At 61.2% G+C, this 26745-nt stretch overlaps 1 protein-coding gene across 3 annotated transcripts; it reads right to left on the bottom strand.

Moving 5' to 3' along the window:
- Positions 1-63: 63 nt before the first annotated feature.
- CELSR2 (cadherin EGF LAG seven-pass G-type receptor 2) lies at positions 64-25776 on the bottom strand. Of its 3 annotated transcripts, none has more exons than XM_088835541.1 (34): positions 21998-25776; positions 16417-17064; positions 14276-14498; positions 13745-13860; positions 13495-13583; positions 12940-13097; positions 12395-12558; positions 12121-12246; positions 11586-11752; positions 11032-11319; positions 10771-10945; positions 10382-10523; positions 10093-10213; positions 9484-9667; positions 9206-9307; positions 8412-8506; positions 7982-8191; positions 7334-7517; positions 7112-7240; positions 6845-7025; positions 6294-6461; positions 6068-6194; positions 5743-5943; positions 5249-5423; positions 4806-4918; positions 4575-4654; positions 4359-4485; positions 4124-4246; positions 3379-3506; positions 3043-3131; positions 2735-2929; positions 2430-2600; positions 2075-2309; positions 64-1136 (listed from the first exon to the last, which is right to left on the bottom strand). In XM_088835541.1, exons 1-34 carry the CDS (start codon positions 25296-25298, stop codon positions 1055-1057), a joined length of 8817 nt encoding a protein of 2938 aa, XP_088691667.1. In that variant the 5' UTR covers positions 25299-25776; the 3' UTR covers positions 64-1054. The 3 variants fall into 3 exon arrangements, with proteins under 3 accessions (XP_088691667.1, XP_055259888.2, XP_055259889.2); XM_055403913.2 differs by having other exon boundaries at positions 1093-1634; positions 21998-25775; XM_055403914.2 differs by having other exon boundaries at positions 1093-1375; positions 21998-25775.
- Between the last annotated feature and the right edge of the window lie 969 nt (positions 25777-26745).

Raw genomic sequence — 26745 nt, 5'->3', positions numbered from 1 at the left:
AGAGGCCAGGCCTAGCCCCTCTGGAAGGACAGGGCCGCACACAGGAGGACACAGTGACGGTGCTCAGCCCGCACAGAACTAGTTTATTCAGAGTATGGAGAAATGAAAAAACAACACAAAATGCTACCATATTTACAGTAACAACCAGACTGTACAATCAGATGGTTAATATCAAGTTAGCATCCAGCATCTTGGTATTTTTTTAAATCAAGTCATCAGTAGTAAAAACCAGTTAAGTTTTTAACCTTTTGCAGGAATTGCCCAGGGGAGAGGCCGGGGGGAGACTCCATGGCAGAAAAACCAGAGACCAGCCTTACAAATGAGAAATAGGAATATTTTCTCTACTCAGAGCCTCTTTTTCTAGCCACCTGCTCCAGAGGAAAGTCGGTGACAAGTCTGGAATCCATGTTTAGTGTAAATGGTGACTCCAATGAATAGCAGCTGGCAAAACCAAGGAGGAAGAGGAGGGGCGGGGAGATGACAGCCTGGAGCAAGGGCAAGGGCCTCAGGCGCCCTTGCCAGGACTGCTGGGTACACACCCAACCTGTGATGGCCATGTCAGACCCCCGGGACTGGACCCATCCCAACACAACAAGCAAATAAATAAAAAATATATATTAACTCTCTCTTCGCAGGGAGCTGGGTGGTGAGGGGGAGAAAAAGGAACAGGACTTGGTCTTTTGAAGAAGAGAGCCAATTTCAAGAAGGAGATAAAAATAGAACATGTCTCAGAGGCCACAGCAGGTCAGTGGGGTTTGTCTGGTCCCGGAGGAGGGAGAGTGGACACAGGATCCTGGACTCCAGACCTGAGCTGGAGCCCGCAGGGGGCGACCCGACTCCCTTCAGTCTTCCTCCTCCCTATCCCACCCACATAATAGCAAAGAAGCGCAACTGAACACGTGACTGGCCTTGCCCAGCACGGGGCAGGCAGGGAAATGAAGCACTTTTGGGTCAGCGAACTGAGCAAACACCCGGGCTGCAGCGCACGGCTGGAGTCCAGGACAAGGAGAGGGGTGGGGGTGTCCCGGCCGCCACCCAGGGGCACGGGTTCCCCTCAGAATGTGTTCATGCAGCATTTGGGGGTCCGGGGGCGCCGAGTCCTTCTGCCCCCTCTCCGGACAGGGCTTTTGCAGTTCCTGGAGGTGGCAGCACGGGCAGAGTGAGGAGCGCCCTCTGTCCCGCCACCCTTGCCACGCTGAGGCCCACCCGGTGCAGCCCAGAGGGCATGATGCCCTGGGTGCATGTGGCTTCGTCCTTTCCTTTTGGTGATGGCAGATGAGGGGGGCAGGCCCCCCAAGAGTCCCTCTCCTCCCAGAGGCACAGCAGATGGGAAACTGAGGAGAGGCTGGGAGAGCATCCTGGGGGGTCCTAGCCTCTTAGGGGAGGGAAAGGGGCGTCAGTTTCCAGCGTATAAAAAAAATTAATCCCTGAAGTCATGAAGAGTGGAGATCCTTTTTTAAATCTTTTTTTTTTTTCCTCTTTTCTGAAAAACTTTGTCTTGGAGATGTTGGCCCCAGGGGTCCAAAGTGCAGTGAGGGGGATGATGGGGAAGGGAGTTGGCACTAGATGGCCTGGGGTGGGGGGATGCCCCTCCCGGCAAGGCCCAGGCTCCTCAGATGGACGTTTCGTCGCTGCTGCAGGCAGGCAGGCGGGGGAGCAGGGGCAGAATAAAGCACAAGACAGGAGTGGGGGCATGAGTGCAGCTGGGGAAGGTAAGGGAGCCTCAGGGTGTAGGAGCCACGGCCCAGGGTTAATGCAGGAAGTTAAAGAAGAGAAATCTGGAGAGGCAGGAAAGCAAAGTGACAGACAAGGCAGACGGAGGGTTAGTCAGAGCAGAGGAGACAGGGAGAAGCTTTCCCCGAAGAAGGAAACAGAAAAGCAACCCCAGCTCCCTGCCCTCCCCCGCTCTACCCGACGCCAGGCTGGGCCGACCCCGTGGGGCACCATGTCTGTGGGCACGTGGCCTGAAGGGCCCCGGACCACAGTCTGCTGCCAGCCAGGGTGGCCTGGGGGAGGTCTGGAGGCAGGGCCTCTGCGGGGCTGCACCCTGATCCACCCACCCAGCCACACTCACTCGGAGCCTGACGAGTCCTCATCCACCGTGCCCGCTTTGATGCTCATGGCAATGGGCATGACCCCATTCAGCTGCTCCTGGAGGCTCTGCCGGGGGGGAGGGCGGGGAGGGAGCCCACCCCGGCTGCCCTCGCTGGCTGAGGAGCCCCGAGAAGATGTGGTGCCTTGCTCGGGGGGTAGCCGGAGGAGGCTGCTCTTCTCACTGATGGTGGGCAGACACTTCTTCTTGAGGATACCTGTGGGCCAGAGGGTGGGCACCATGAGGGGCAGGTGGAAGGAGCACGCCCACTGCCCACAGGCTGGTGTGAGGTGGGGGCTGTTGATGGAGAGCATGCAGCTGTGCATACCCCACTCACCTTTGTGAGGCTGGGCAGAAGGGCCTGGAAGGGGGCCCAGGGACCCCTCCCAAGTCAGGGCATCTCCATTCTCTCGTGGCCGCTCCTCAGAGGCCCCGTTGCCACCACCTTCCTTTGCTGTGGTCCCAAAGTCTCCTGGCCAGGGGACCTTCCCGGGCCCCAGGCCCCCATCTGGTGGACAGAGGAAGTAGATAAGGCCCAGAGAAGGCAGTCGGGAGAATCACCACCCCAGTCTCACCTCCCAGAAATCCCAGCCCCTCTGCCCTCCCACTGCCCCCAGAGGCCACAGCCCTGCCCTGGCCCACCCTTAGGGGTACTGTGCAGGGGCAGTCTCTCGGCCCCAGGCCCTAGCAGGCTGTCCCAGCCCGGTTCTCCAGGGAAGGCTGCCTCCCTCTCCTCTTCCTCTTCCTCCTCCTCGCTGTCTGATGAGTGGGTAGATGCATAGGAGCCGCTCTGGTCATCCTCCAGGGACAGGTCACTGTCGGAGTCTGTGTCTGGATCTAGCAGGTGGGGGAGAGGTCACGGACAGCCCATCTGCCACCACCCACCCTCAGTAAAAGCTGGGTGGCTGGGCCTCCACCCGCCACTGGCCATCAGGAGATTCCGTCCTCACCATGCTGCTGGTTTTGACCTTCCAGGAACAGGCCACCAGGGTCCCCCAGGCCAGGGGGCCCTTGGCCAGGGTTCAGTGTAGACTCCTCCCTAAGAAGACAAGACACACTGGAGGCATCAGCCTGGCTCCTCACCCTGCGTCTCATTCTCTTATCTGCCCTGGGTTTTCCCGTTCCTGTCCCATGTCCCTCACCGCTTCTAGGTTCAAGCTGCCAGCGTGTCAGCCACGGTGTGTGCTACTCAACTCCTAGCCGCCTGGCCTGGGTCTAGCAGGCCTGGTGCCCTTCCTCTCTCCCCAGCCCGCCGCCCGCCACCCCGCCTTGCCAGAAGACCTCACCTCAGCAAGAAGGGGATGTAGCTGGGCTGACTCTTGCCCGAGCGGCTGGCGCTGTGCAGGGAGCCGGCTGAGTCTCCGTAGGGCTGGTACAGCCTTCCATCCCCGTAGGGGCTGGAGCAGTTGTAGGACTAAGTGGGGAACAGACAGGTCAGTACGCTGGGCAGTGGGACGGGGTGGCCCAGGCTGGGAAGTGGAAGGGCTGAGGGAGCTGCCCTATATTCTACCCACCATGTACCGAGGACTGAAGGGAGAGGCACTACGTCTCTGCTGCCCCCCATTTCAGGGCCTAGTAGTGCTGCTGCCCCCCATTTCAGGGCCTAGTAGTGGCTGTAGCTCTGCTGTAGCTGTGCCAGTTCTGTGCATCCCAAATACCCTGCACTTGGCTGTCTAAGGGCTTGTTAGCAAAAGATGGCTCTCCTGAGAGCACCCTGGGAGACACAGATTTCCCAAGACGCACGAGGGACTCTCAGGTGTGGTGCACTGATGACCTGTCTCGGCCACTTTCTCCTATGCTCCACTCCCATCTCTCCCAAGTCAGCATCCCCCTCCCTCACCCCCAACCCTGCCCCGTCTTCCCAGGTCACACACACCATCTCACCACCCCTTCCTCCTTTCAGGAAAGGGTGTAAGGATGGAGAAAAAGTGGGACAAAAAGCACAGAGAATGGGCTCCTTGGGCCTCCTGCCTCTCCCCTGCCTCATACCCGCCACGACCCCTCCACCTCCCGGAACCCTGGCCCCCTCACCGAGGTCAGGGTGGACTTGGTGGTCAGAGCAGGGTCAGGGCTGGGCTTGCGGCTGCAGGCAAACTTGAGTGCTTTCCGGACCTCCTTGCTAAGCACCACGTAGGAGAGGAAGATGAAGGGGCCCTGACAGGCGAGAAGCAGCAACTGTAAGTGCTGACTGAGGTACCTCCTAGTCAAGCTTCCCACACACACACAACTCCAGCGGCCTCCCACAGGGCGTGGGCCGGGCCGGTACCTGGACACAGTTGGAAGCAGCGAAGAGGTAGTGGAAGAGGAGGGTGTCACTGTTGACGGACAGCAGTGCCAGCAGCCACGTGGCACTCAGCAGCAGCAGGACAGCGAAGGAGGGCCGCAGGCCCGAGCTGGGGACAGGGGTGGGCTGTGAGTCTGGCTGCGAGGGCCCCCACGCCGGTGCCCGTCCACCGCCCAGGCACCCCCAGCCCATACTCACACAGGGCCTTTCTTCTCAAAGCCCTGCCGCTGGGCAGCGCAGGAAGCCCGGGCCGCCAGGATGTACAGGAAGACACTCATCTGGCAGGGGAGGAGGGGGTGTAAGGGGGGATCATCAGGACACAGATGGCTTCCATCCAACCCCCCGGGAGGCCTCCGCCATTCCTAAAGGGGAGCCTGAGGTCACGCTTAACCTGCTCTGCCCCACCCCCAGGCACTCTGTAGCACTTACCGAGACCACAAAGGCCACGGGGCCGGTGAAACTCCATATGAGTATGTCGTGGATGGAAAGCCAGCAGAAGTCGGGGTTCCCATAGCCCTCCGGGTCCAGGCCCACGGCTAGACCTGGGAGTGCAGTGACAGCAGCGGGGAGGGGTGGTCAAGGGACTTGGGAATCAGTCAAGCGGTCAAGTGGGCTCCAAGGGCCAGGTGCAGGGGAGGAAGGGTTCTGCCCACCCTCTGTCCATGCCATCCTCTCCAGCCTAGGGGACCCTCTCCCTGGGTGGGGCTCCCAGGCACCGAGTTAAACGAGAGGGATGCTTGTGGAGAAGTTGGTCAGGGGCGTAGGGATGTGGGGCCTCTGGGCCTGGGATGTACGTGGGAGAAGGTGGAATAAAGGTGCACTGAGGCCCGAGGGATGTAGACCTCAAGACCCGGGCTGGGGGCGGGGGGTACCTGTGATGAATGCGGGCACGCCCCAGCCCAGCATGTAGTAGAATCGCATGGGGCCGGCATTGACATCCCGCACCTCGGTGAGCGCCCGGTACAGGTGCAAGGCCTCCAGCAGAGCCCAGGAGAAGGTGCAGAGGTACAGGAAGTGCAGCAGGATGGCAATGACTGTGCAGGCAAACTGAGGGCCCAGGCCGTGCCCGGTCAGTGCCCAGGCCACACCCAGGATGTGGGCTCTGCTCTCACCAGACTGGAGAGGAGAGCCTGGGTGCTGGACGCTGCTCCAGGGGGGAGTCTGGGCCATAGGAAGGTACCTCTAGGGCGTGCTGGGGAACCAGGGGGAGCTGGAGCGGTGGAAGCCATGCGCTAGGCCCCAGGCTAGCTCTTTACCCCTCATGGCTGCAGAAGCAGGGATTGAGGGGAACGCTGGGGAGGACTGACACGGGATCATGAGAGCGGGGGACACTGGGGAAGGTTTCTGGTGAGGAGGAACATCTTACAGGGAGGTCAGCCTGGTTGATTCCCAGGAGGAAGACCAGCTGAGCCAGGCCCAGGGCAGCCGTCAGATTCCGTCGGATGCCATGCTGGTTGGAGCGCAGGGCGCGCAGGACAGCAAGGAAGAGGAAAGTGAGCAGGAGGGCGGCCAGGGTGACCCCAAGGGCCACATATGTCAGCGTCTTCAGTGGCAGGATCTCCCCATTCTGCAGGGGTGGGTGGCAGAGAACCAGGGGGATTAGGAAGGGCAGGGTCTGAGCACCCAGTCCAGAGCCCTGGGCTCCCACCCCCAGCCCTGCGGCTGCCCACCCCCACCCCTGTGGGCCCAACCTCACGCCGAGACACGTCCATGAGCACAGCGAAGCTCGTCATATGGTTGCACTGGCAGCTGACGTGGCTCTCGTTGCGGAAGACGACTTCACAGCCTCGGGCTGACCAGCCACCAGTGCCACTGACCCTGTGTGAGGGAGGCAGGGTCAGGAGACAGGAGGGTGGGGTGCACTGGGGCCTGGGGGTTCTGCCCACAGCCCTGGGGCACAGGGCAGTGCAGGCTCACAGGATCGAGTGGTTCCAGAAGACACAGATGGGTTTGGTGCGCTCCTCCGTCTCCAGCAGCCGGAACTGCACCGTGACTGGCTTGTCCAAAGCACGGGGCAGGAGCTCCTCATCGTCATGGACGCTGATGCTCACCACGGGTGTGTTGATGACGGGGCGTTTGGGAACTCTGGGCAGGCAGGCACACAGTCACCACAGTATTTGTGTGAATGCCATGCACGCATGCTAAGTTGCTTTAGTCGTGCCCAACTCTGTACGACCCTATGGACTGTAGCCCGCCAGGCTCCTCTGTCCATGGGATTCTCCAGGCAAGAATACCAGAGTGGGTTGCCATGCCCTCCTCCAGGGGGATCTTCTCAACCCCGGGATCAAACCCACATTTCATGTCTCCCGCATTAGCAGGTGGGGTCTTTACCACTAGCGCCACCTGGGAAGCCGTGTGACTGGAGGGCTCTTCTTATCACGCTGAGATGCTGCCAACCCCTGGTCCATCTCTGTGGCTCACCCACTGACAGGCACCCCCCCCCACTCCTTGTCTCCCCGGCCACTCACCTCAGGCTGCGCTTGTCTGGGTCGTAGTTATGGGGCAGCAGCCCGGCCAGGGTGCGGTAGATGATGACGCTGGCCACAGCCTCACCCTGGCTCAGCTCTGGGTGCCGCCGCTGCCGCCGAGCCAGCTCCTCCGGCTCCTGGGGCTCTCCGGGGCCCGCGGGTCTGACCACAGGGGGCGTTTCTGGGATCGGGACATTGTCTGCTCAGCTGGGTCCTTCACAGACACCCCAACCTGGCCCCCTGACCCACCCCTCAGCCCCCACTGACCTCTGAAGACAGACTCAGGCAGAATGACCATTGTCTCCAGGTCTGGGGGCCGCTCCCCCCGCAGTGCCTCATAGCGGGGCAGCTTGGCCCCAGCGAAGTTCCCCTTGTCCAAGCGAACGACAGAGATGACTAGGGAGAGGGCACAGGTCAGACCCTCAGCGAGAGCAGCAGGCCCCTGGCACGGCCCTGCACACACCCTCTCTGGGCCGGTGGCAGCCTCACCAATGTTGGGTGTGACGATGGTGAAGGGGCTCAGGTAGGTGTGCCGCATGTTCTGGGCCAGAGCGCTGGCATAGGCCTCATAGTGCTGCAGCAGCCAGGCAGTGCCGCCCTCCGTCTGCTGGATCAGCTCCCAGTGCCGCTTGTTGGCCGCATCCAGGAGGGCGCTGCCCACGCGCAGCAGATTCTAGGGTGGGCACGGTTACAGCAGGCTGTGCACACGGCCTCACTTCTTGTCCCCACCAGCCCGTCCTAGACCAGCCCTGGCTCACCCCCCACCATGCCCCGCCCACTAATCCTTACTCCTCTAACAGCTTCCCAGGGCCTGTGCCTCTGCCCACATGGATTATTTGATGCGGGTTCCTCCCTGTCCTGGCCCAGTGGGGGGGACCCCTCCTCTGGCGAGCCTGGTCAGACCGGGTCCTCGTACAAACATTATTCTCTATGGGTACCATGCTTTGAAAAGGATTGGGAAGAGGTGCTCTAAATGACCCATGTGCTGGGCCATGCCTCAGGGGGCCTCATGATGGCCGGGAGCTCCCTAAAAGCAGGGAGGGGAGTGCCCCCCACTCTGCCCCGAGGTTACCAGGAGCCGGCTCACTCACCATGACCTCCTCCCACCCCGCCTTCCCTGCCCACTCCGAGCCCCACCTCGGTGAAGTGTACATCCTGCGTGGCGGACAGCCCAAAGCCTCGCTGGGCACTCTCGTGGGCCAGCAGCCGCGTGGCCAGCTGATAGGCCACCTTGACGTCACTGCCAAAGTAGCCAGCCGTGTGTTGGGTAGCATTGCGCAGGAGCAGGGCCAGCCGCTGGGAGCGCCCCGAGTCCAGGCCTGACTCGTTTCTCTGCAGCCGCTCAGCCTGCAACCAAGACAGGCAGTGGGGTCAGCACAGGAAGGGGACAGCGAGGCTCCCAGAGGTAGAACTGGAACTCCAGAGTAAAAGGACTCGGGAAGGGGCCCCCAGAGGCAGGAGCTGGACTCGTCGGAGTCCCCTTTCTCCAAACTGGGGAAGCGGGCAAGTCATCCTGGGTGAAGACTGGGTGAGGGGCAAGGAGATGGAGAGGAAAAGGTTCACTTACAAATCCCTTCAGCTCTGAGAAGGTGACCGATGTGCAGTTGAAGAGGTTTGGGGGAAGCCACCCTCTGTGCTCATCACAGTGGCGCACCGCAGTCCCTGGGGGAAGGCAGCCAGGAGGGCAGGCCTCAGGGAGAGACCTCGCTGAGTTCTGCCAGGGGCTAGCCCCCATGGACCAGAGACAGGAGACTAGCAGACAAGGGCCCTGCTGTCCAGTATCCCAGCGTGTGTTGACCACCAGAGCCAAAACCTCTGTGAGACCAACCCACAGGAGGGCTACAGGAGTGCACGGCATGTGGCCCCTGAGCCCCTGGACTCGGCTGCCCTACTCCGGCCACCACCTTGAACTTTCTGCCACACACTCTCTGTTTCTGATTTCTGCTCATGGTCAGTCCAAGGGTCAGTGCCAGCCTGCATCCTGCAGCTCCCCTGGGACAGCACCCCATGTCCCCGGCTCCCCAGGCCGTCTTTCTGGAGTGGCATGACTCCAGTACGAGGCGGTGAGTTGAGGATAGCAACCAGTGTAACTCATCTTTGAACCTCTAGTACCCAGCCCCGTGCCAGGCACGCTGCAGGTTTTCAGCACTTTTGTTACAAGTCCAAAACATAGACACCTTTCATCCAGGCAAACTTGGGAACAGGGGAGCATTGAGCCAAAGAAGCATGGGACATGGAATCCCCCAGACCTGGAGGCCAGAAGTTGTGGGGTCACAGGATCTGCAGCCAGGGGCTCCCCACCCTCACTCTAGTGATAAAGGCCAAGTCCTCTATTTCATGTTCCGGGCCTCCAGCACCTACCGAAGGAGCCTTTGGGACAGGGGGCAGCGGCAGGCAGCCCAAAGCGGGTACGGGGCCACCAGATCCCAGCCTCGATGGCCCTCGGGCAGCTGTCGTAATTCACTGCAAGGAAGTGCACCGTCACTCAGGAGCAGCTGTCCCCCTATAGCGATGGCCGGGCTCCCCAGCCCTCCCAAGGCAGCCTCAGGTCTGCAACCCGTCCCGGCTCCTGGCCTCCCTGGGACACTGGGGCCTGGCACACGGCAGGGAGGGCCACCCACCCATCTCAAGTGCCCTACCTTCACAGCCGTTGGTGGTGACCTCCGCAAAAGGGTTGTCACAGCGATCACACTGGCGCCCAATGACGCCTGGCTTGCATGGACACTGGCCCTCCTCAGGGTCACAGACTCGGGACAGAGAGCCTGTGGGGTAGCAGTCACAGAGGAGGCAGGCGGGGCTGCCAGGGGGCCGGTAGTGGTTCTCCTGAGAGGGAGAAGGGACACGCGGTCGCTGGCTCAAGCTCTCTTCCCTGGGTGCTCACGGATCCTCTCACTGTGGCCCCTCTGGAGAGAGGCTCCCTGACCCCCAAGAACGGTACATTCAAAGTATCTATTAGCTGGTCGTGATTCGGAGTTTAACCCACTAGTGAGACACCAATCAATTAGAATGGGCCGCAAACAACCAGTACAGCTGGCCCAGAGCTCACCGATTAAGTATAGGTCCTGGCCCCCTCTGCACCCCAAGACACACAAGGACAAACAACCACTGGCCCGCGCCAGTGGCTCAAAGGCACATAGCCCTCAGCGCTCTGTGGGGAGGCTTCTTCCGCCGCCCACCCCCCAAGGGCCCAGGAAGCACAGAACGGCGGCCGCGGCAGCCGCTGTGGAGGCCTGGGTCAGGGCGGTCACCTTGCAGTGGCACTCGCCGCTTGTCTTGTTGCAGTCGGGATCGAAGCCTTTGCTGACATCGCAGTTGCACGGGCCACACGTGGGGTGTCCCCACCAGCCTCGGGGACAAGGTTGGTCAATCCTGCGGAGAAGGGACCAGGGAGGAACGAGCTCCTCCAGCCACCCTGTAGCCACGTGTGGCCCTTCTGACTCTAGCCGTGGCCCAGCCAGGCTCCCAGGGCTCTGAGGGACACAGTGGACATCGGCAGTAGGCCCTGGGGCCTGCTGCTGCCTGCACAGATCTACATACCTGGTCTCACAGTATGGCCCGAGGTAACTGGGGGGACACTCGCAGGTATAGCCATGGGGAGCACTGGGCTTTCGGGTACACACGGACTGATGCTCGCATGGGTTCAGGTCACACACATTAGTGCAGTTGTCACCATAGTAACCTGGGACCAACCAGAAGGACAACAGAGGCTCAGTCCCCACCTTCTCCTGGCATTTTCTTCAAACCTGCCTTCATTCACCTCCTTCTATTCTGAGCAGCTATCCCAGCTGGCTGTGGCTCTGCAGTGCAGGATGAGAGGCTCAGAGGGGTGAGGTGACTAGCCCCAGGTCACATGGCAAAGCCAGAGTGAGCCCTCGCCCCGCCCCACACCTGCTGACCTGTCCCATTTCCCTGGATCCCTGGCCTACCTGGATCACAGCTGCAGGAATAGCTGTCCCAGTCGTCACTGCAGTAGCTGTTGGCAGGACATGGGTTCGAGTCACAGGGGTCTGGCAGGCTGCAGCCTGGCTCCACGTTGATGCTCTCCCCACGGCTGGGATCTAGACTGCTGATGCCCTCAGGCGTCTCGCTGACCCGAACACCCTGGGAGGGAGAGAGTAGTGGTGTTTGCCCTTTGTGGAATGGGCTTCTCAGTGTTGGAGGGTGAGAAGGCAGAGCAGGAAGCTTACCTGCAAACAGCCCCGGAAGCCTCGGGCCACACCACTGGCCGGCCCTGGAACACCCCCGACGGTAATGTTGCTCAGGTGTAGCCCATGCAGCCGGGGGCCCAGGTTGCCCTCTGCCCGCTGCTGCCCATAGTCGAAGGACAGGATGGCGTGGCCAGGGCCTCCACTGGCTCCCAGAGCCAGCTGTGCATGGTGCCAGTCACCATCATTAGCCCGGCCTGGCTCCAGCTGGAGAGACGAGGCCTGGAGCCCCGTGCCCTCCACGCTCAGCACCACGTGGCCCTCCCGAAGCTGGCACCAGAAGAAAAGAGGGTCAGCAGACTGCCTTGATCAGCTCATCTTCCAGCCCACTGTCCTTCCTGGGCCACCAAACCCATCCTGCTGCCCAACTGAGGCCAGGGAGGAAAAAGCATTATTTCCTGTGGGCCCGAGAGATGGCAGCAGTGATCCACCAAAGGAACCCAGCTGCCTTTTCTCTCCCAGGAAAGACCCCGCCCAGTCAGCTCTGACCAATAACCCGTGCCAGGGCCCGCCTGCCCCACCCCTCCCTGCATCACCTGCAGAGTGATGGTGCTGCGCCCCCTGGTGACAGCCTGGAGCAGGACACCATTGGCCTGGCGTGTGCGGAACATGAGGCTGAGGTGCCAGGGCTGGGAGATGGGCAGTGAGAGGCCATGCCAGGCCAGCAAGCTGCTGCCCAGGAAGCGCTGCGGGTTGGCCATCTCTGGGGAGGCAGATAGAGGCAGACTCTGAGGGGCGCAGTGGCCGAGTGCCCCAGTGGGTATGATGTTCAGCGGGGGTAGCTCCGTGGGAGGCAGGGTACTGCCCCTCCTAGTGCCCAGGCTCCCCAGCTGCCCCGCCCTCCAGAGCATCTACCTGCTCCGGGTCCACCCCACTCTGTGCCCGGGCCTGCCTCTGACTGGGCCCTTTGTCTCCAGTGCTAACCCTCTCAGGGCGCTGCCCAGACATGCTTTTCCACCCACAGCCAAGCTCAGCTGGGCCCTGCCCAGGGCCTGGCCCGACCGTGCTGGGGTTCCCAGCACTGCTGACAGCTCCCAGGCCCCAACCTCTGACAGCTTCCCCCATACCTACCCTGGGCACAGCTCTTGCCCCCAAAGCCCAGAGGGCACTCGCAGCTGAATGCGTCCCACTGGTTCACACAGGTGCCCCCGTTGTGGCAAGTGTTGCTGTCACACACGTTCTTCTTGGCAGGGCACCCTAGAATGGAGAAGGGTGCTCAGGCAGAGGCTCCCGACAGAAAACCTGTGGCAGTAGTTAGAGGGGGCTTTGAGCCCTCCACTTCCAGGGGCCCCCACACCAGGCACATCCCACCTCTCCGCATTCAGCCTGACCCCGGCTCCCATACCAGGCAGGGTGCCGTTGTTGGCAATGAAGTCAGCCATATCAACGTGGCGGCTGTCCACCTGCAGGTTCCTCATGCAGCCCACGAACTGCCGGGTGCGGACAGGGAAGCTCTCGGGCAGGTCCGGCACCCCGCCCAGCAGCAGGGGCCCTGTCAGGTCCAGAGACCTGGAGGGTGGGGTGGGGGTGGGGGCGGGGAGACAGCCAAGATGTAAGGGCGAGTTGGGTGCTTCCAGCTCTTCTTTCTCCTTGAGCCTGGCCACCAGGCCAGGGGTCCTAGGGGCCCTGCCGAGCAGTCAGGGGAAGGGGAGCCCCACCCTGGAGCTGCTCTCATCAGACTGCTGCCCAAGGCCAGCTCGAATCCCCCAGACTTGCCGGCTTTGCCCCCCACCCAGCCCCTGCGCAGAGTGCTGACCAGGGGCAAAGGGAAGCCAGGTGAGAGAAAGGAATTGGCTCCCATTTCAGAGCCCCCAAAGTCCCCCCTTACAACCCTCCCTCCCTGTGTGGCCCCACACCTCACTGCACCCCCAAGCCCTCTCCCCTCCTTACTTCTTGCTGCCACCCTGAGTGCCCTGGGCAGCGCAGGAGTAGTTGCCCAGCATGGCTCCAAAGCGCAGGGCTACCCCTGTGTCACAGCCATCCACGGTCACCATAGCTACCTTCTGCTCGGATGGGCCCTGAGGGAGCCCCGTCTGACCCAAGAGTGGCTGTGGATAGGGAAGGGCAGAGAGGAGAAAGAGTGGGCCAGGGTCACTCATGGGCCAGCAGGGAGGAAAACACCAGCACATACACCCTCCCTTTGCGTACTGCTGCACACGCACACACGTGTGCTATACACATGTACACGTGCACACAGATGTGTGCTCACATGACCATTCACCTTCCTCAATGTCCACCTGTGTTTGTACCTAGCAGAATAGGAAGTGTCTGCACTACCTAGCAGGATGGGAATGCCCGGCGAGGCAACAAGTTCCACCCCTCCCTTCCTCCCCGTTCAGCTAGACGTATCACAACCAGCCCCCAGCAAGGCAGGGCCCCCCAGGTGTGGGAGGGAATCTGAGCCCAGGACAGAGCCCTCTCCCTCCGTGACCCTCCCACACCCACCTTATTGTAGTACTTCAGCTGCACCGTGTGCCACTGGCCGTCACTGACCCCTCCGGGCACGAACGGGGACACGGTGGTGGTCGATTCCCCTGAGGAAAGGACCCAGGTGAGCTGGGACACCAGGTGAGGGCTGGGCACTCACGGTTGGGCTGCGCCCAGGTTTGGCTGGGAGAGCGTGTGACTCAGGGTCAAGGGAAGAGAGACACAGGAACTCGGGGAGACGTGCGAGGACGTGGGGCCACGGGATCACCTGCAGAAAAGGTGAGCTGGACCTGCTCCTGGATCACCTCGAGGGCCACGAAGTCATGCTTCTCATTGAAGCGCCCGTTGTACAGCAGCAGCCCGTCGCGCTCCTTGGTGGCAAACCTGAGTGGGAGTTGGGGAAGGGGCAGGAAATGGGGCACCCACCTGGATGCTGGCACCCCAGCCACCTAACCAGCCCTGGTCCTACTCAGAAATCTCCTGAGGGCTGACTCCTGGGCGAAGGCTGTGGGCCACATGGCTAGAGCGTGGAAGATGAGCAGAAACCAGGACTGGCGGCACGACCCTGGCATCCTGGCTCCCACCCTTGAGGGTGGGTTGGGAGGAGTGTAGGTGGCCCTGGCGGGTGAGGGGCCTGCCAGCCAAGGGTACAGGACAACTCCAAGTACAGGCCTGGCTCTGCCAACAACTCCCTCCCCCACCCCCGCACAGCATCACTGATCGACTTCCCACCTCATCCACACAACAGGAGGCCCCCCAGGCTGTCCCTGACCCCTATTCTAAGTGCCCAGGCACTCACGAGAGGGCCAGGGTGAAGTGGAAGCGCTGGCGCAGGCCCCGGAAGGTGATGAAGGAGCGGGCAGGGAAGCTGCGCGTGGTCACCTGGCAGAAGGGCTTCTCGAAGTCTCCAGATGGGCAGTCGCACTTGAAGCCGCCCACCAGCAGGTTGACACAGGTGCCCCCGTTCTTGCAGACGCCTGGGGTGCAGCGGCCTGAGCGGGCACTCACTTCGCAGTGCTCACCTGGACAAGAAGTCAGGCAGGTGAGCATCAGGTGCCGGGGACTCTCAGCCTCCTTCGCACCCAGGGATCCCTCTGTGGTCTCCCATGACTCCTGTGACACTCGAATCCCTCCAGTACCCCTGCCTCCTCTTGTGTGCTCAGCCCTCTGAGCTCTGTGAAAGCCTGGCTCCTCTGATGCCCTGCCTGGCGCACTCGCCCATCCTCACCACAGTCCCATATAGCGCTGTCCTGCATGTTCCTGGAGGCTCCCAGTTCCTCCCATGCCCCCGTTTGGACCTTAAGAGCACAGGCCTATGAGGTCCCTGATCACAAGGTCCAAGTCCTAGTGGCCTTTGGTGTGAGGGCTACCCAGCAAGCATGGGGGTGTTCTAGCCCCATCAGGGGGCATGCCTGTGGATGAGAGGGCCTGCAGGGCAGCACAAGGGCTAGTGCCAACCCCCACCCCACACTGGTGCTTTTGTCCCTCACAGGCACCAAGATCAGCTTCCCTCCCTGGGGATGAGACCAGGCTTCCACTTGGATTTGTTGGAGTTGTGGGATAGTGTGGGCGGGAAGCTGGGGATGCTCCAGAAACGGGGCAAGAACTCCCACCCTGAGCACTAGTGTTCAGACTGAGGACCTCTGTGCACTTGAGAGATGTTGAGACAGTAGGGAACTGAGCCCTGGGAGCTGGAACGGAGGAGCTGAAAATCCCAAACATCAGATGGAAAAATCCACCCTTTTCTCTCCCTCCCCATTCCCAGATTCTACAGATAGGTTCTCAGCTCCAGTGCCTAGTGACTAGCTCTAGTTTCCATGGAAACTGTTGTTCGCCTACTCTAAGCACCCCCCTACCCCATCCTCTTGGACAAAGACTTCCCTCCCCTCCCCCAAACCCACCCCTCTGCTCCCCCCTACCCACAGCAGCAGCTGAGAGGAGTCAAGTCTGGTAAGTTCTGGGCAGGAAGATGCAGCAGGGGAGGCAGCAAGGCTGGCCTACCACGGCTGGCGAAGCGGGTGGGCATGGCTCTGGGGGAGAGGGAGCAAGGCCTAAGGCCCCTGGGAAGGAAAGGCATGGAGAGCAGGGGATGTCCTGAGGGAAAGCAGGAGGCTGCAGGGAGGGGTCCGGAGCAGGAAGCAGAGGCAGTGAGATCCCAGAGAGAGTCTGGGGACAGGGTGTAAAGATCCCTGGAAATAGGCCAACAGGCCTCTTGGTCAGGCCCTGCTTTACACACCTGGGCAAGGGTGGAGCACCACGTCACACAGGTGCGAGGATCTGAAAATCCCTATCCCCACACCTGAACCCCACCAGTTTCCCCAGCTCTTCTGTGCCTTCCCCTCAATACCTGGGGAGAAAAGCACCTGCTGTGGCTCTGAAAGGAAAGGTAACTCGCTCATCAGTTGGGAGAGTGCAGGTACTAGGCGCAGCCTCACCTCTAATCCAGGTGAGACCTGGGGCAAGTCACCTGATCTCACTATTTCCTTAAATCACAGCCAGCACTTCCCACAGGCCAGCTCTCTTACCCGTATTAAATTCAATTAATCCTCACAACCACCTTGTCATGGGAGTAGATTCATCACCCATTTAAAAATTCTACGCCACAGAGCGGTTAAGTAACTTGCCCAAGGTCACCCAGCCGCTCTTGTCAAAGCTGGGATACAAATGCAAGCAGGCTGGCCGCAGCGCCAGCGCTGCCCTCAGTCACACCATCTGGGGGGTGGGGGTGGGGGCGGGTTGGAGACGGAGAAACAAGGCTCCCCTCTTCCTTTCTCAACAGGTGACTGTGAAAGAGCAAGTGAATGGCCAGTGTACCCTGCACACTCCGCAGGAGGAGGAGGAGGAGGTTACCCGGTTCTTAGCTCGGTCGTGCTGGGCTGCAGCCTTAACCCCCCTCCCGGGGCCGCCCCCAGGCCCTGCCCGCCCTCCGCGAGGGCTCACCGGTGTAGCCGTCGCGGCAGAGGCAGGTGTAGCCGCCCTCGCGGCTGCGGCAGCGTCCGTGGGGGCCGCAGGGCCGTGAGTAGCAGAGGTCCACCTCGGTCTCGCAGTAGTCGCCGGTGAAGCCCGGCGGGCAGCGGCAGCGCAGCCCGCCCACCGGGTGGATGGGCCGGAAGAGCACAGAGGAGGAGGCGATGAAGGGCGCGGAGGAGTCGAAGCGGAGCACCGACACGCAGCGCATGTAGTTCTCGCAGGGCTCGCGCAGGCAGATGTTGTCGTCGAAGGGCAGCACGCGCTGCGCCGAGATGGCCGCCAGCAGGCTGCGGTTGAGGTACAGGCGCTCCTGCAGGTCCTCGGAGGGCAGGAAGGGCGGCCCGCCCCCGGGCCCCGGCGGCTGGCCCACCGACAGGCTCACGTTGAGGATGTGGCTGCCGGGGGCGTCGGTGTCCCGCTGCACGTTGAAGACCACCACGTGGTCCGGGGGCGTGGCCAGCGTGGCGGCCACTGCCTGGATGAAGAGGCCCAGCAGGGGCGACAGGAAGCGCTCGGGCGACATGTCCTCCAGGCGCAGCGTGATGCTGTGCGTCAGCATCTCGTCGGTGATGATCGTGACGCGCAGGGAGCACTGAGCGGTCACGCTGTGCACGCCGTCTGTGGGGAGGCCAGACGGTCAGCACCCAGGGAGGGCAGGGGGCCCACGCCATAGGTCTGGCTCCGGGTAGCAGCACCCGGAGGAGGGCATGCGTGCGGGCCGGAACCCTGCTCGCACACTCCTGCACTGCCCAGGTGCCAAGAAAGGCTCTTCTTTTCTAACTGGCATAAAGGAGCCCTTAGGACAACGTGTGCCTCACCTGAGGGAGAGTCACTCCAGTAGGGCTCAGCCCCCAGCAGCACTCAGGGGGACTGATTTCCAGAAGTTCTCTTTGCATACTTTCCAGAAACCCTCTGTTGCAAAGCATGTGTGTGTTAATTGCTGGGTCCTGTCAACTCTTTGCATCCCCATAGACTGGAGCCCACCAGGCTCCCCTGTCCGTGGGATTTCCTAGGCGAGAATACTGGAGTGGGTTGCCATTCTCTTCTCCAGGGGATCTTCCCCACCCAGGGATCGAACCCAGGTCTACTGCATTGGAAGTGGATTCTTGGTGGTCTGAGCCACCAGGGAAGCCCACTGGAAAGCATGGACACATCTTTTAATGTTTGTGCATCTTTCCCTGCCCCAAGCCACAGACGGGTTTGCTCCCCCATATCAATACCAGACCAGGTGCTTCCCTGCATGAGAATCTTATTGTGCCTTTTTCTTACCTCCCTAGAGGGCCCAGAGCACCATGCTGCTGCTGCTGCTGCTAAGTCACTTCAGTCATGTCCGACTCTGTGCGACCCCATAGACAGCAACCCACGAGGCTCCGCCATCTGAGAGCACCACGAGAGGCCCACAAATATAATTCTCCTGCCCACTCAGCCTCTATATCTCAACACTACTACAACCCTGACCCTGGCTGTGTTCCCCCTCCCCCATTGCAGAAGAGAATGGAGGGTGAACTGGGTCAGTGGGCCACCCAGTCCCCCTCCCACTAAGCCCCGTGGCTGCTTGGGCGCAGGCCCGCTATCCCCATGGCAACGCCCCACACAAAGCATTCTTCCCGCCCAACTCCCTGAGTTGCTGAGGGTAGCCTGGGGGGCCCTACCCCAGGAAATCTAGCTGAGCCACCTTACCAGTGGCAGCACCACCCACTGGTCTGATGTTGTGGGGTTCTGGGGGGCCAGAGATGGAAAGGCCTGGGTAGCTTTCCACCCTGAGCCCCAGACAGAGCCCCACTAAGCTGACGTCTCCTTTGGGCCTAGACCTCCAGCTACTCATCACCCACTTGGCTCATGGCATTAAACCCAGTGCCTGCCACACCCCCAGGCCACACACTCACTTATAAACAGCTAAGTACTAACACTCTGGTGTCTCACCCCACCCACACACACTAAGCCCAGAAATACCGGGCACACCTGAATGCACAAATACATGGCAATGGATTTTATTCAGCTCAAAATGAAAGCTGGAGGCCAAGCGGTGAGTGAAATGGCTTGATTGGGCTATAAGCGATATTCTTATTATTTACTACAATGTTCTACGCCTAGTAAGTATTCAGTCAGATGTTCATGAGAATCTATTTGATCTCCCTAATGAAGAAATGGTCTTTAAAACACAGCAGGGAGGCGCAAGTAGTTATTTAAAAGGACATCCTAGCAGGAATGGGGCAGGAGTTAGTGTTTCTCAGGTGGGACAGAGGTAGGAAAAGACTTCCATGGTGGCTCAGTTGGTAAAGAATCCACCTGTAATGCACAAAATGTGGGTTTGATCCCTGGGTTGGGAAGATCCTCTGGAGAAGAGCATGTCAACCCACTCCAGTATTCTTGCCTGGAGAATCCCATGGACAGAGGAGCCTGGCAGGCTACAGTCCATAGGGTCGAAAAGATTTGGACACGATTAGTGACTAAGCACGCACACACGCACACACTCACAGGTGTAGGAAAGGGATCTGGGAATAGATTCTTCTGCTTCTATGTCATAGCACCTTGAGGTGGCTGACTGCGCCAGCGGCTAGGAAGGCTGAAGCCAGACACACATCTCAGCTGTGGCCTCGGCCCCCTGCCCACCTTCCCTCCAGCCTCACTGCTTGAGAATGTGAGGCCCGCCTGCTCTCACCAGCAAGCCTGTTGTCATCACTAACTCCTCTCCTCCTTTTCTTGACTGCTGCTGAACAAGCTGTTCCTTCCTACCTGGACTATCCAGCCACCAGCCCACACTCCTCCTAGTTTTCTAGCCCGCCCTAAACTCACCTTTTCCAGGGAGCCTGCTCAGATTTATGACCTCAGGCTCCACTTTCCTCCCTCTTTCAGAGCCCCCTGCACTTAGTTCTGGAGCCAGCCCAGGGCCCTTGTGTACCTGGTGCCCAGTGAGTCCTTGGTGTGAGAGTTTCTCTGGGCAGGAAGGAGCCCAGAGTCCGCACAGAGTCCTCCTAACTGACCGGGGAGGGGCGGGGCAGGCAAGAGGAACCTCTCTGCCATCCGCCCTGGGAACACGCGCTCCTCCCTGTGTTGCCCCTCTGCCGGCCCAGGCCCCACCTACACCCCTCACCCAGCGTGTCTGTTGCTTCCCATCTGGCCCACCATCTGTGGCCACCTGCCCCCTCTGCTAGTGTCCCCACCCCAGCAGTCAATGGACCGCTCTCTCCTTCCTCTTTGTTCCTTTCTCCTGCCTTGACCTGGGTCACCCTTCAGGTGCAAAGGCAACGGTGGGAACCAGGGTGGGGGGTGCATGGCTGGAGCCATCCTCTTGGGCAGAAGATGGTGGGGATGGGCCCTGACCCCAGGAAACACCCTCTGTGATGAGAACCTTGCCTGCCACACCTGCAAAAGTGCCAAGTCCCAGACTGGTGCAGATTTAGATGCCAGGCCTCCCTTCCCCTGGCAGATGCACTGTGGGAGTTGTAGGCCTGGAGGGGTCCGAGGAATGACCAGGCCATTGACGGGCACTCCTGTGTGTCCAAGCAGAGTTCGGAAGAGGCAGAGTTAGGCGAATTCGGGCCTCAGGAGAGCCACCCGGCCCATGCTGGGGCAGCTGAAGTCCCAGGGAACAAGAGACGGGGAAATCAGAGAGGCAGAAACACAGAGGCCAAACAGGGGAAGACAAAGGCCCAGGAAAAGAGCCAGCAGGGGAGAAAGTGGGAAAGGAGGAGAGAGTCACACAGGAGATGGGGAGAGGACCATGGAGGAGACAGTGCAGAAGGGTCCCCAAGGGCAGACGTGGGAAAGAGAAGAGACAAAGAACAAGAGAGGGAAAACAAAGGCAGTAGCAGTTGATTCCCCTGCCCCAGCCTCTCCGAACTTTGGGGTTGCCGTGGTGACTGCCTCCAAGGGTCAGGGCCGAGGGGAAAGGGTGGGGCTGGGCTGGAGGGCCAGCCGAGGCCTCCCCCTCTATTCTAGGGGAGCCGAGGTCTGGGGCTTTGCATGGGTAGGAGCGCGAAGGCTGGGTGGGGCCTCCTCTGCCCACGTCCCTTGGTCACCTAGGGTGGACTGGGGGAGGCAGGAGGGAGAGGCCCTTCCCCTCCAGCCCTCCCCACTGCTTCCCAGCACAGAGAAGGACACGAGATAGCAGAGCTCCAGCCCCCGCCTCCTCCCTCTAGAGGAACTGAAGCTTCCAGAGGCATGGAGCCTGTCCGTGACCTCTAAAAGCTCACGTGCCCTGGCTCCAATGGCCACCTGAGGATTGCGAGGGGAGTTATCTGTCCCAAAAGGACTATGAATGGGGAGGGGGCCGAAGCCACACCCTGAGTCTTGCACGCCTCACTCCTCTCCAGGCCCGGACTCCTTGGGGTGGAAGTGAGGCTGGCCAGGCAGCTTTCTCCCCACTCTGATGTGTCCGAGTGAGGGTACCCTGACCCACCCATCCCCAGGCACAGCTAACAGTTAGTCCTCACAAGGGTCCCAGCTGTTCGCAGGCTCAGGGAAGGGGCTCGGCAACCTGGGGCCGGTGCCCTCCTTGCTGCCGCTGTTGTCCACTCCCTGCTCCCAACAGAAGAGACAGAATGTTGCTCACCCCACCCCCCGACTCTCCTCCCCCAGTCCTTCTGTCCAGGAGTCTGCAGGCTGAGCGCTTGGCCAAGCAGCTGGAATGCCCGGCCTGGGTCCCGGCCAGGCTCCCACGCCCCAGGAGTCTGTTCTCTTGCCACTGGATCCGGGGGCTCTGCCCTCAGAGGCCACTAGCGCCCTGGCTCATCACGGTCCCCACAGCACATCCCCTGAGCCCAGGCTCTCACGGGCCGTGGGAAGGCCTGGCGTCTAAGAACAGCCAGGCCTCGGGGAGGCAGGGGGCCCAGGAGCACCGTGGCCTGCCCCTGGCTCCGCTGCAGCCCTTCCCCCAAGCCGGACCCCAAACCACCACCTCTGACAGTGGGGTCTGTTTGGACAGAAACAATGAGCTCCGGCCTCACTTCCTGTGGAAGCTCTGAAGGGGGGGGCCAGGCCAGGCTCTTTCTGCCTGGAGGGAAAAGAATGTCCTAGACAAAGTCCCCCTCAGCTGGTCTGTGGCTCAGCTGGGAGCCAGAAGGGGCCCAACCACAGGGTCCTGACCCCGTGGGGGCAACCCTGTGCCCCCACAGCCTCGGCTCTGTCCAAGGCTATGTGAGATCACAGGGACGTGCCGGCAGGCAGGCGGCAGGCTGGCGTGAAGGGGTGGCTTGCTGCTCTAGGCCACAGTCCCCTCCACCCCTCCCCAGCTCTCTTGGACCCCAGAGCCTTTTGCCACAATTCTCAGCAGCCACAGAGAAGACAGCCTCACGACACTTCCCCCACCATGTCACAGGCTGGTAGGCAGGGGGCCGCCAACCAAAGCAGCCCGGCCCAACCTGGGGTGGCAGGCAGGGCCCACACAGCTGCCAAGATTCCTCGGGCTCTGTCCCCAGCTGCTTTGCACCCCTCAAACGCTGGGCCAGTCCCAAGTAAAGAGATGGGTCAGCAGTTCCTCATCAGAAGGCCGCCCAGGCCCTCCCCCAAGAGCCAACTCCACCCCAGTGTTGCCTGGGCCCTTCCTTACCTGACACCAGCACGCTCATGACAGCCTCCAGAGGTCGGTTGTTGTCCAGTGCCCGACTCAGCCTCAGCTCGCCTGTGGACGCATTGAGGAGGACCAGGCTGAGTTCATTCCCCCGCTCGAAGCTGTAAGTCAGGCTGTCTGAGATGTCAGGGTCGTGGGCAGGCACCCGGCCAATGGCACCCCCAGGGAAGCTGCTTGATCGGTTGGTGACATAGTTGTTGAAAAGGATCTCGAAGTTGCCCAGCACTGGTGGGTTGTCATTGCGGTCAAGCAGGCGGACGTGCACTGTAGCTCGGCTCACCAGCGGAGCCGACGTGGCCTGGATGACCAGGACATACTCAGGCCGGTCCTCGTAGTCCAGGTCCACCAGAGCGGTCAGCTCTCCGGAGAAGATGTCCAGTTGGAAGACCTCAGGGATGTTGCCCTCCACGATCTGGTACATGATCTGAGCATTGGTGCCTTCGTCAGGGTCAGTGGCTGTGACCCGGGCCACCGCCAGACCAATGGGGCTGTTCTCTTCCACAAACACATCAAACTCATCCTGCTCAAAAACAGGTGGGTTATCATTGACATCCAACACTGTGACTGTCACATCCATGGGCGTGCGGGCTGGAGGCATCCCCTTGTCCACTGCGAATGCCCGCAAGACGTACTGGGCCACATTCTCACGATCCAGCCTCCGCAGTGTTCGCACGATGCCTGATGTGGACTCTACGATAAAGTCTCCGTCTCCGTCATCGCCCCCTTGGAAGGTGTAGAAGACTCTGCCGTTAAGGCCAGAGTCACGATCAGTGGCTGAGATCTGCAGGACGCTGGTGAAGGGGGGCACGTCCTCATAGACACTGCCCTGGTAGGAGTCCCGCAGAAACTGAGGGGCATTGTCATTCACGTCATTCACCAGGATCTCCAGGTAGGTGGTGTCGGACTTCTGGGGAATGCCATTGTCCCGGGCAGTGATGGCCAGGGTGTAGGACACCTGGTCCTCATAGTCCAGCTCAGCCTGGGTGGTGACGGCCCCTGTGTCCGCATCGATGCGGAACTGGGGGATGCTGTCCTCCATGAAGTAGGTGATGCGGGCATTCTCACCCGTGTCCTCATCTGTGGCACTGATGAGCACCACTGTGGTGCCTGCTGGCCGGTCCTCATTAATATTCACCGTGTAGTGGGAGCTCTGAAAGACAGGGCGGTGGGTATTGGCATCGGTGACGTTCACCACCACTTGTGCCGTGTCCTGCCTCGTGCCGTCGGAGGCAGTGACAGCCAGCACATACTGCCGCTCAAGTTTGTAGTCCAGTGGCAGGGCGAGGGACACCAGCCCCCCACCGCTCTGGCTGGTGATGGAGAAGCGGTTTCGGGTGTTGCCGCTGGTGATCTGGTAGGTGATGACACTGTGGGCATCTCGGTCCACGGCCGACACCGTCACCACGCTGGTGCCCACAGCTGCATCCTCATTGAGCCGCACTGTGTACTCTGGTTGGGTGAAGGTTGGGTTGTTGTCGTTGACATCCAGGATGGTCACGCTGACACTGGCCGAGGCAGTGAGTGCTGGGGTGCCATGGTCGCGGGCTTCTACTCCAAAGCTGTAGAAATCAACCTCTTCCCGGTCCAGCTCAGCTGCCACAGAGATCCAGCCTGTGCCATTGTTGATGGTGAAGGGAAAGTCGTGTCCAACCCCTGCAAGGCGGTATTCTAGGCGGGCGTTGTCACCCGCATCAGCATCAATGGCCTGGACATGGAGGACCAGGTAGCCTAAGGGGACACTCTCCAGAACGGTAGCCTGGAAGGGGGTGCTGACGAAGATGGGAGCATTGTCATTGATATCCAAGACCTGCACTGTCACCAAGCCAGAGACGTTGGAGAGAGGGGGGCGGCCTCCGTCCTGTGCCCGAACCCGTAGGGTGTATTCCTTGGTCGTCTCATAGTCAAGAGGGCTCACCACGTCCAGAGCCCCAGTCTGGGCGTCTAAGTAAAACTGTCCCCGAGCGTTGCCACTCATGATGCTGTAGTGCACCAGAGCATTGCTGCCTTTGTCTCTATCTGAGGCCGTGACCCGGAGGACCGCGGCTCCTGGGGTCACATCCTCCCGCACCTGGACCACGTAGCGCTTCTCACTAAACTGGGGGGCGTTGTCATTATCATCCTCCACTGACAGGAAAATGGCAGCTGTGGCAGTCCGTGGACCGGGGTCCCGACCCTGGTCATTCGCTTCCACCGTCAACTGGTAGGATTCCACCTCTTCCCGATCCACGGGGCCTCGGGTTCGGATGACCCCAGAGCGAGGGTCAATCTCAAAGACTTCAGAGGGGCTGCCCCCAGACCCCTCCAGCAGGCGGTACAGAATATTGGCATTGGGAGGGGCGTCACCATCTGTGGCTCTGACGGTAAGCACCTCATAGCCGACTTCCAGGTTTTCCCTGAGGCTCTCCTTGTACTCCTGCTGCTCAAATACAGGGTCGTGATCATTGGTGTCAGTCACCAAGATGGTAAGTGTGGCCAGGGCACTGCGTCGGGGCATGCCGTGGTCCTGCGCTGTGACCCTGAAGACGTGCGTGCTCTTGGTCTCACGATCCAGCTCCTCGGCTGTGGTGACTGCACCAGTGATCGGGTCCAGGGAGAAGAAGTGGTTGGAGCGGCTATCGAAGAGGGCATCCATAGTGTACTCCAGTCGACCTGCCTCGCCCTCATCTGGGTCGATGGCCCGCAGAGACGCCACAGGAGTACCTGCTGGCTGGTTCTCAGGCACTGTGGCCTGGTAGCTGGGGGGCTGAAACTGGGGGGCGGTATTCACATTCCTCTTCCGACGTCCACCCATGGACTCTTCTGATAAGCTGTCCCCTGCCCTGAAACCTGGGGCCTGCACCAGCTTACAGGACTGGCATCTCAGCCGTGGGGCCTTTAAGCACAGGTGCTCCTGGGGCAGGGTAAGCTTGCCCTGTGGGGAAAGGTGGCCTCCTATGCCCAGAAGACGACAGCTCCAGGGGCAGCCTTCGGGCGCTGGTGGCAGGGGGATGTGGGCCCCGGATTCTGGACACCAGACCCTCAGACCATCATGGTGAGGCACCAGGTGGCCAGTCAGTTCCGTCCCCGCATCCCTGCAGCGGCTGGTGTAAAGCCAGAGGTTCGAGGATGAAGCTGGACAGAGCCAGCCCACGGGAGCGCAGGCCCCCGACGAGCCGCGTCCGCCGGGCCCCAGGGAGCGACAGGGCCCCACTTGGTCTCCCAGTAGTGGCGGCAGCAGCAGCAGTAGCAGTAGCGGCGGCAGCGGTGTTGGAAGTGGGGCGCGGGCCGCCGGGCTCCGCATCTCTCCCCGTTCCCGGCCGGCCGGGTCAACGGCGGCCGCGGCTCCTCCTCCCGCTCTTGCGGACCCCGCCGCGCCTCATGCCCGGGCCGGGGCGCCAGTCCCCGGGGGCTACTTTTGCGCCCCGCGGGGCCTGCTCCTTGAAGCCTCACCGGAGCCCGGCGCTGCCCGTTCCCCCGCGCCCCAGCTCCCACCGATCCCTAAGCCTTGCCCCCGCCCGGGTCACCCAGACCACCACGGGCTGGCGCCGCGCTGCCACTAGCACACCCGGCTCTCGCCACCTGCGCCCGCGGCGCCCGCGGGGCCCGCGCGCCCTTGGCCCTGCCGCCCCGAGGTCCTCAGAGTGCCCCTCGCCCCCGCGGAATAGCCCACCTGCTCCCCCGGAGCTGCGCACCCGGACCCCGGCCCGGCCCCGGGCGCCTCCGACGGCCCCGCGCCGGCCGCTCGTGCCCCGCGGCCCCGCCGCCGCTGCTGCTATCGCCGCGGCCCCGGGCCCAGCCCCACGTTCCCTCGTCTCCCCGGCGGGCGGGCGAGCTCTGCAGAGCGGCCGCGGCGGCGGCGCCTCATTACCATAGACCTGCTCGCGCCGCCACCGCCTTAAAGTGGCGACGCCAGCCGCACCGAAGGAGGTGGGCCCCACCTAGCGCCCGCCTCCGTACCAGTGTTAAGAGAATTCGCGTATTACTGACCTTCTTCCCCCATCCCAGTCCCACGCCAGGCCTGCCCCTGGGCCAGATTCCTACGACAGTCTACAAAGGAATTGATAATCAGAAGCCAGACAGCAAATGATAATAATGGTGGCAAACCCTAAGAATGTTTAGAGGTTTTCAAAACCTTTTGAAGGACTTTCAGAGGACAAGTGCCCATCCTGACGCACCCCGCTTCAAAAGGCTGCATGCTGATAAGATTCCTTGTTGCTTCCCCTCCCCTAGTCTGGGTCAGACTGAGCGAAAATGACCCTGCTCAATAGTATAAAGCCTCCTCCTTGTGCCAGAGAGACACCACACTTCCTAAGGAACACACAGTGACCATCCTGAGCCCCCACCCCCATACCCTCAGCAAAGTTGTGGTCTAATCAGGTTGCCCCTTGGAGTCCAGCTGCAGAATGCAGTGCAGAATGACCCCAACCTCCACCTGGATGCCACCCGGGCTTGTCACGGGGAGGTAAGCTGGGAATGTCAGAGCAAAAGCCAGTGGGTATAAACATGCTAATATTAGCAGGTTCTGAGCCCCATAGCGGGTGAAACTTGTACAGGGTCTCAAGGCTGGAGAGGGGTGGGACTAAGTTTTAATTCAAGCTTCCTGGGTCCTAGACCAGTGGTTTTCACTGCCCCATAGGGCCTCTTGTCCAGAGAGATGACCTCTTGCCCCCTCTCCACTTCCCCATCCACATCCAGCTCCCACTCCCCTCCTTCCACCCTCAGCTTTGTGACAGCAAACAATCCTGCCC

Source organism: Moschus berezovskii, chromosome 4, assembly GCF_049115385.1.
Source record: "Moschus berezovskii isolate FMDL1 chromosome 4, NW_MosBer_1.0, whole genome shotgun sequence".
NCBI classification, from domain to species: domain Eukaryota; kingdom Metazoa; phylum Chordata; class Mammalia; order Artiodactyla; family Moschidae; genus Moschus; species Moschus berezovskii.
This window is presented reverse-complemented; position numbering and strand designations above follow the sequence as displayed.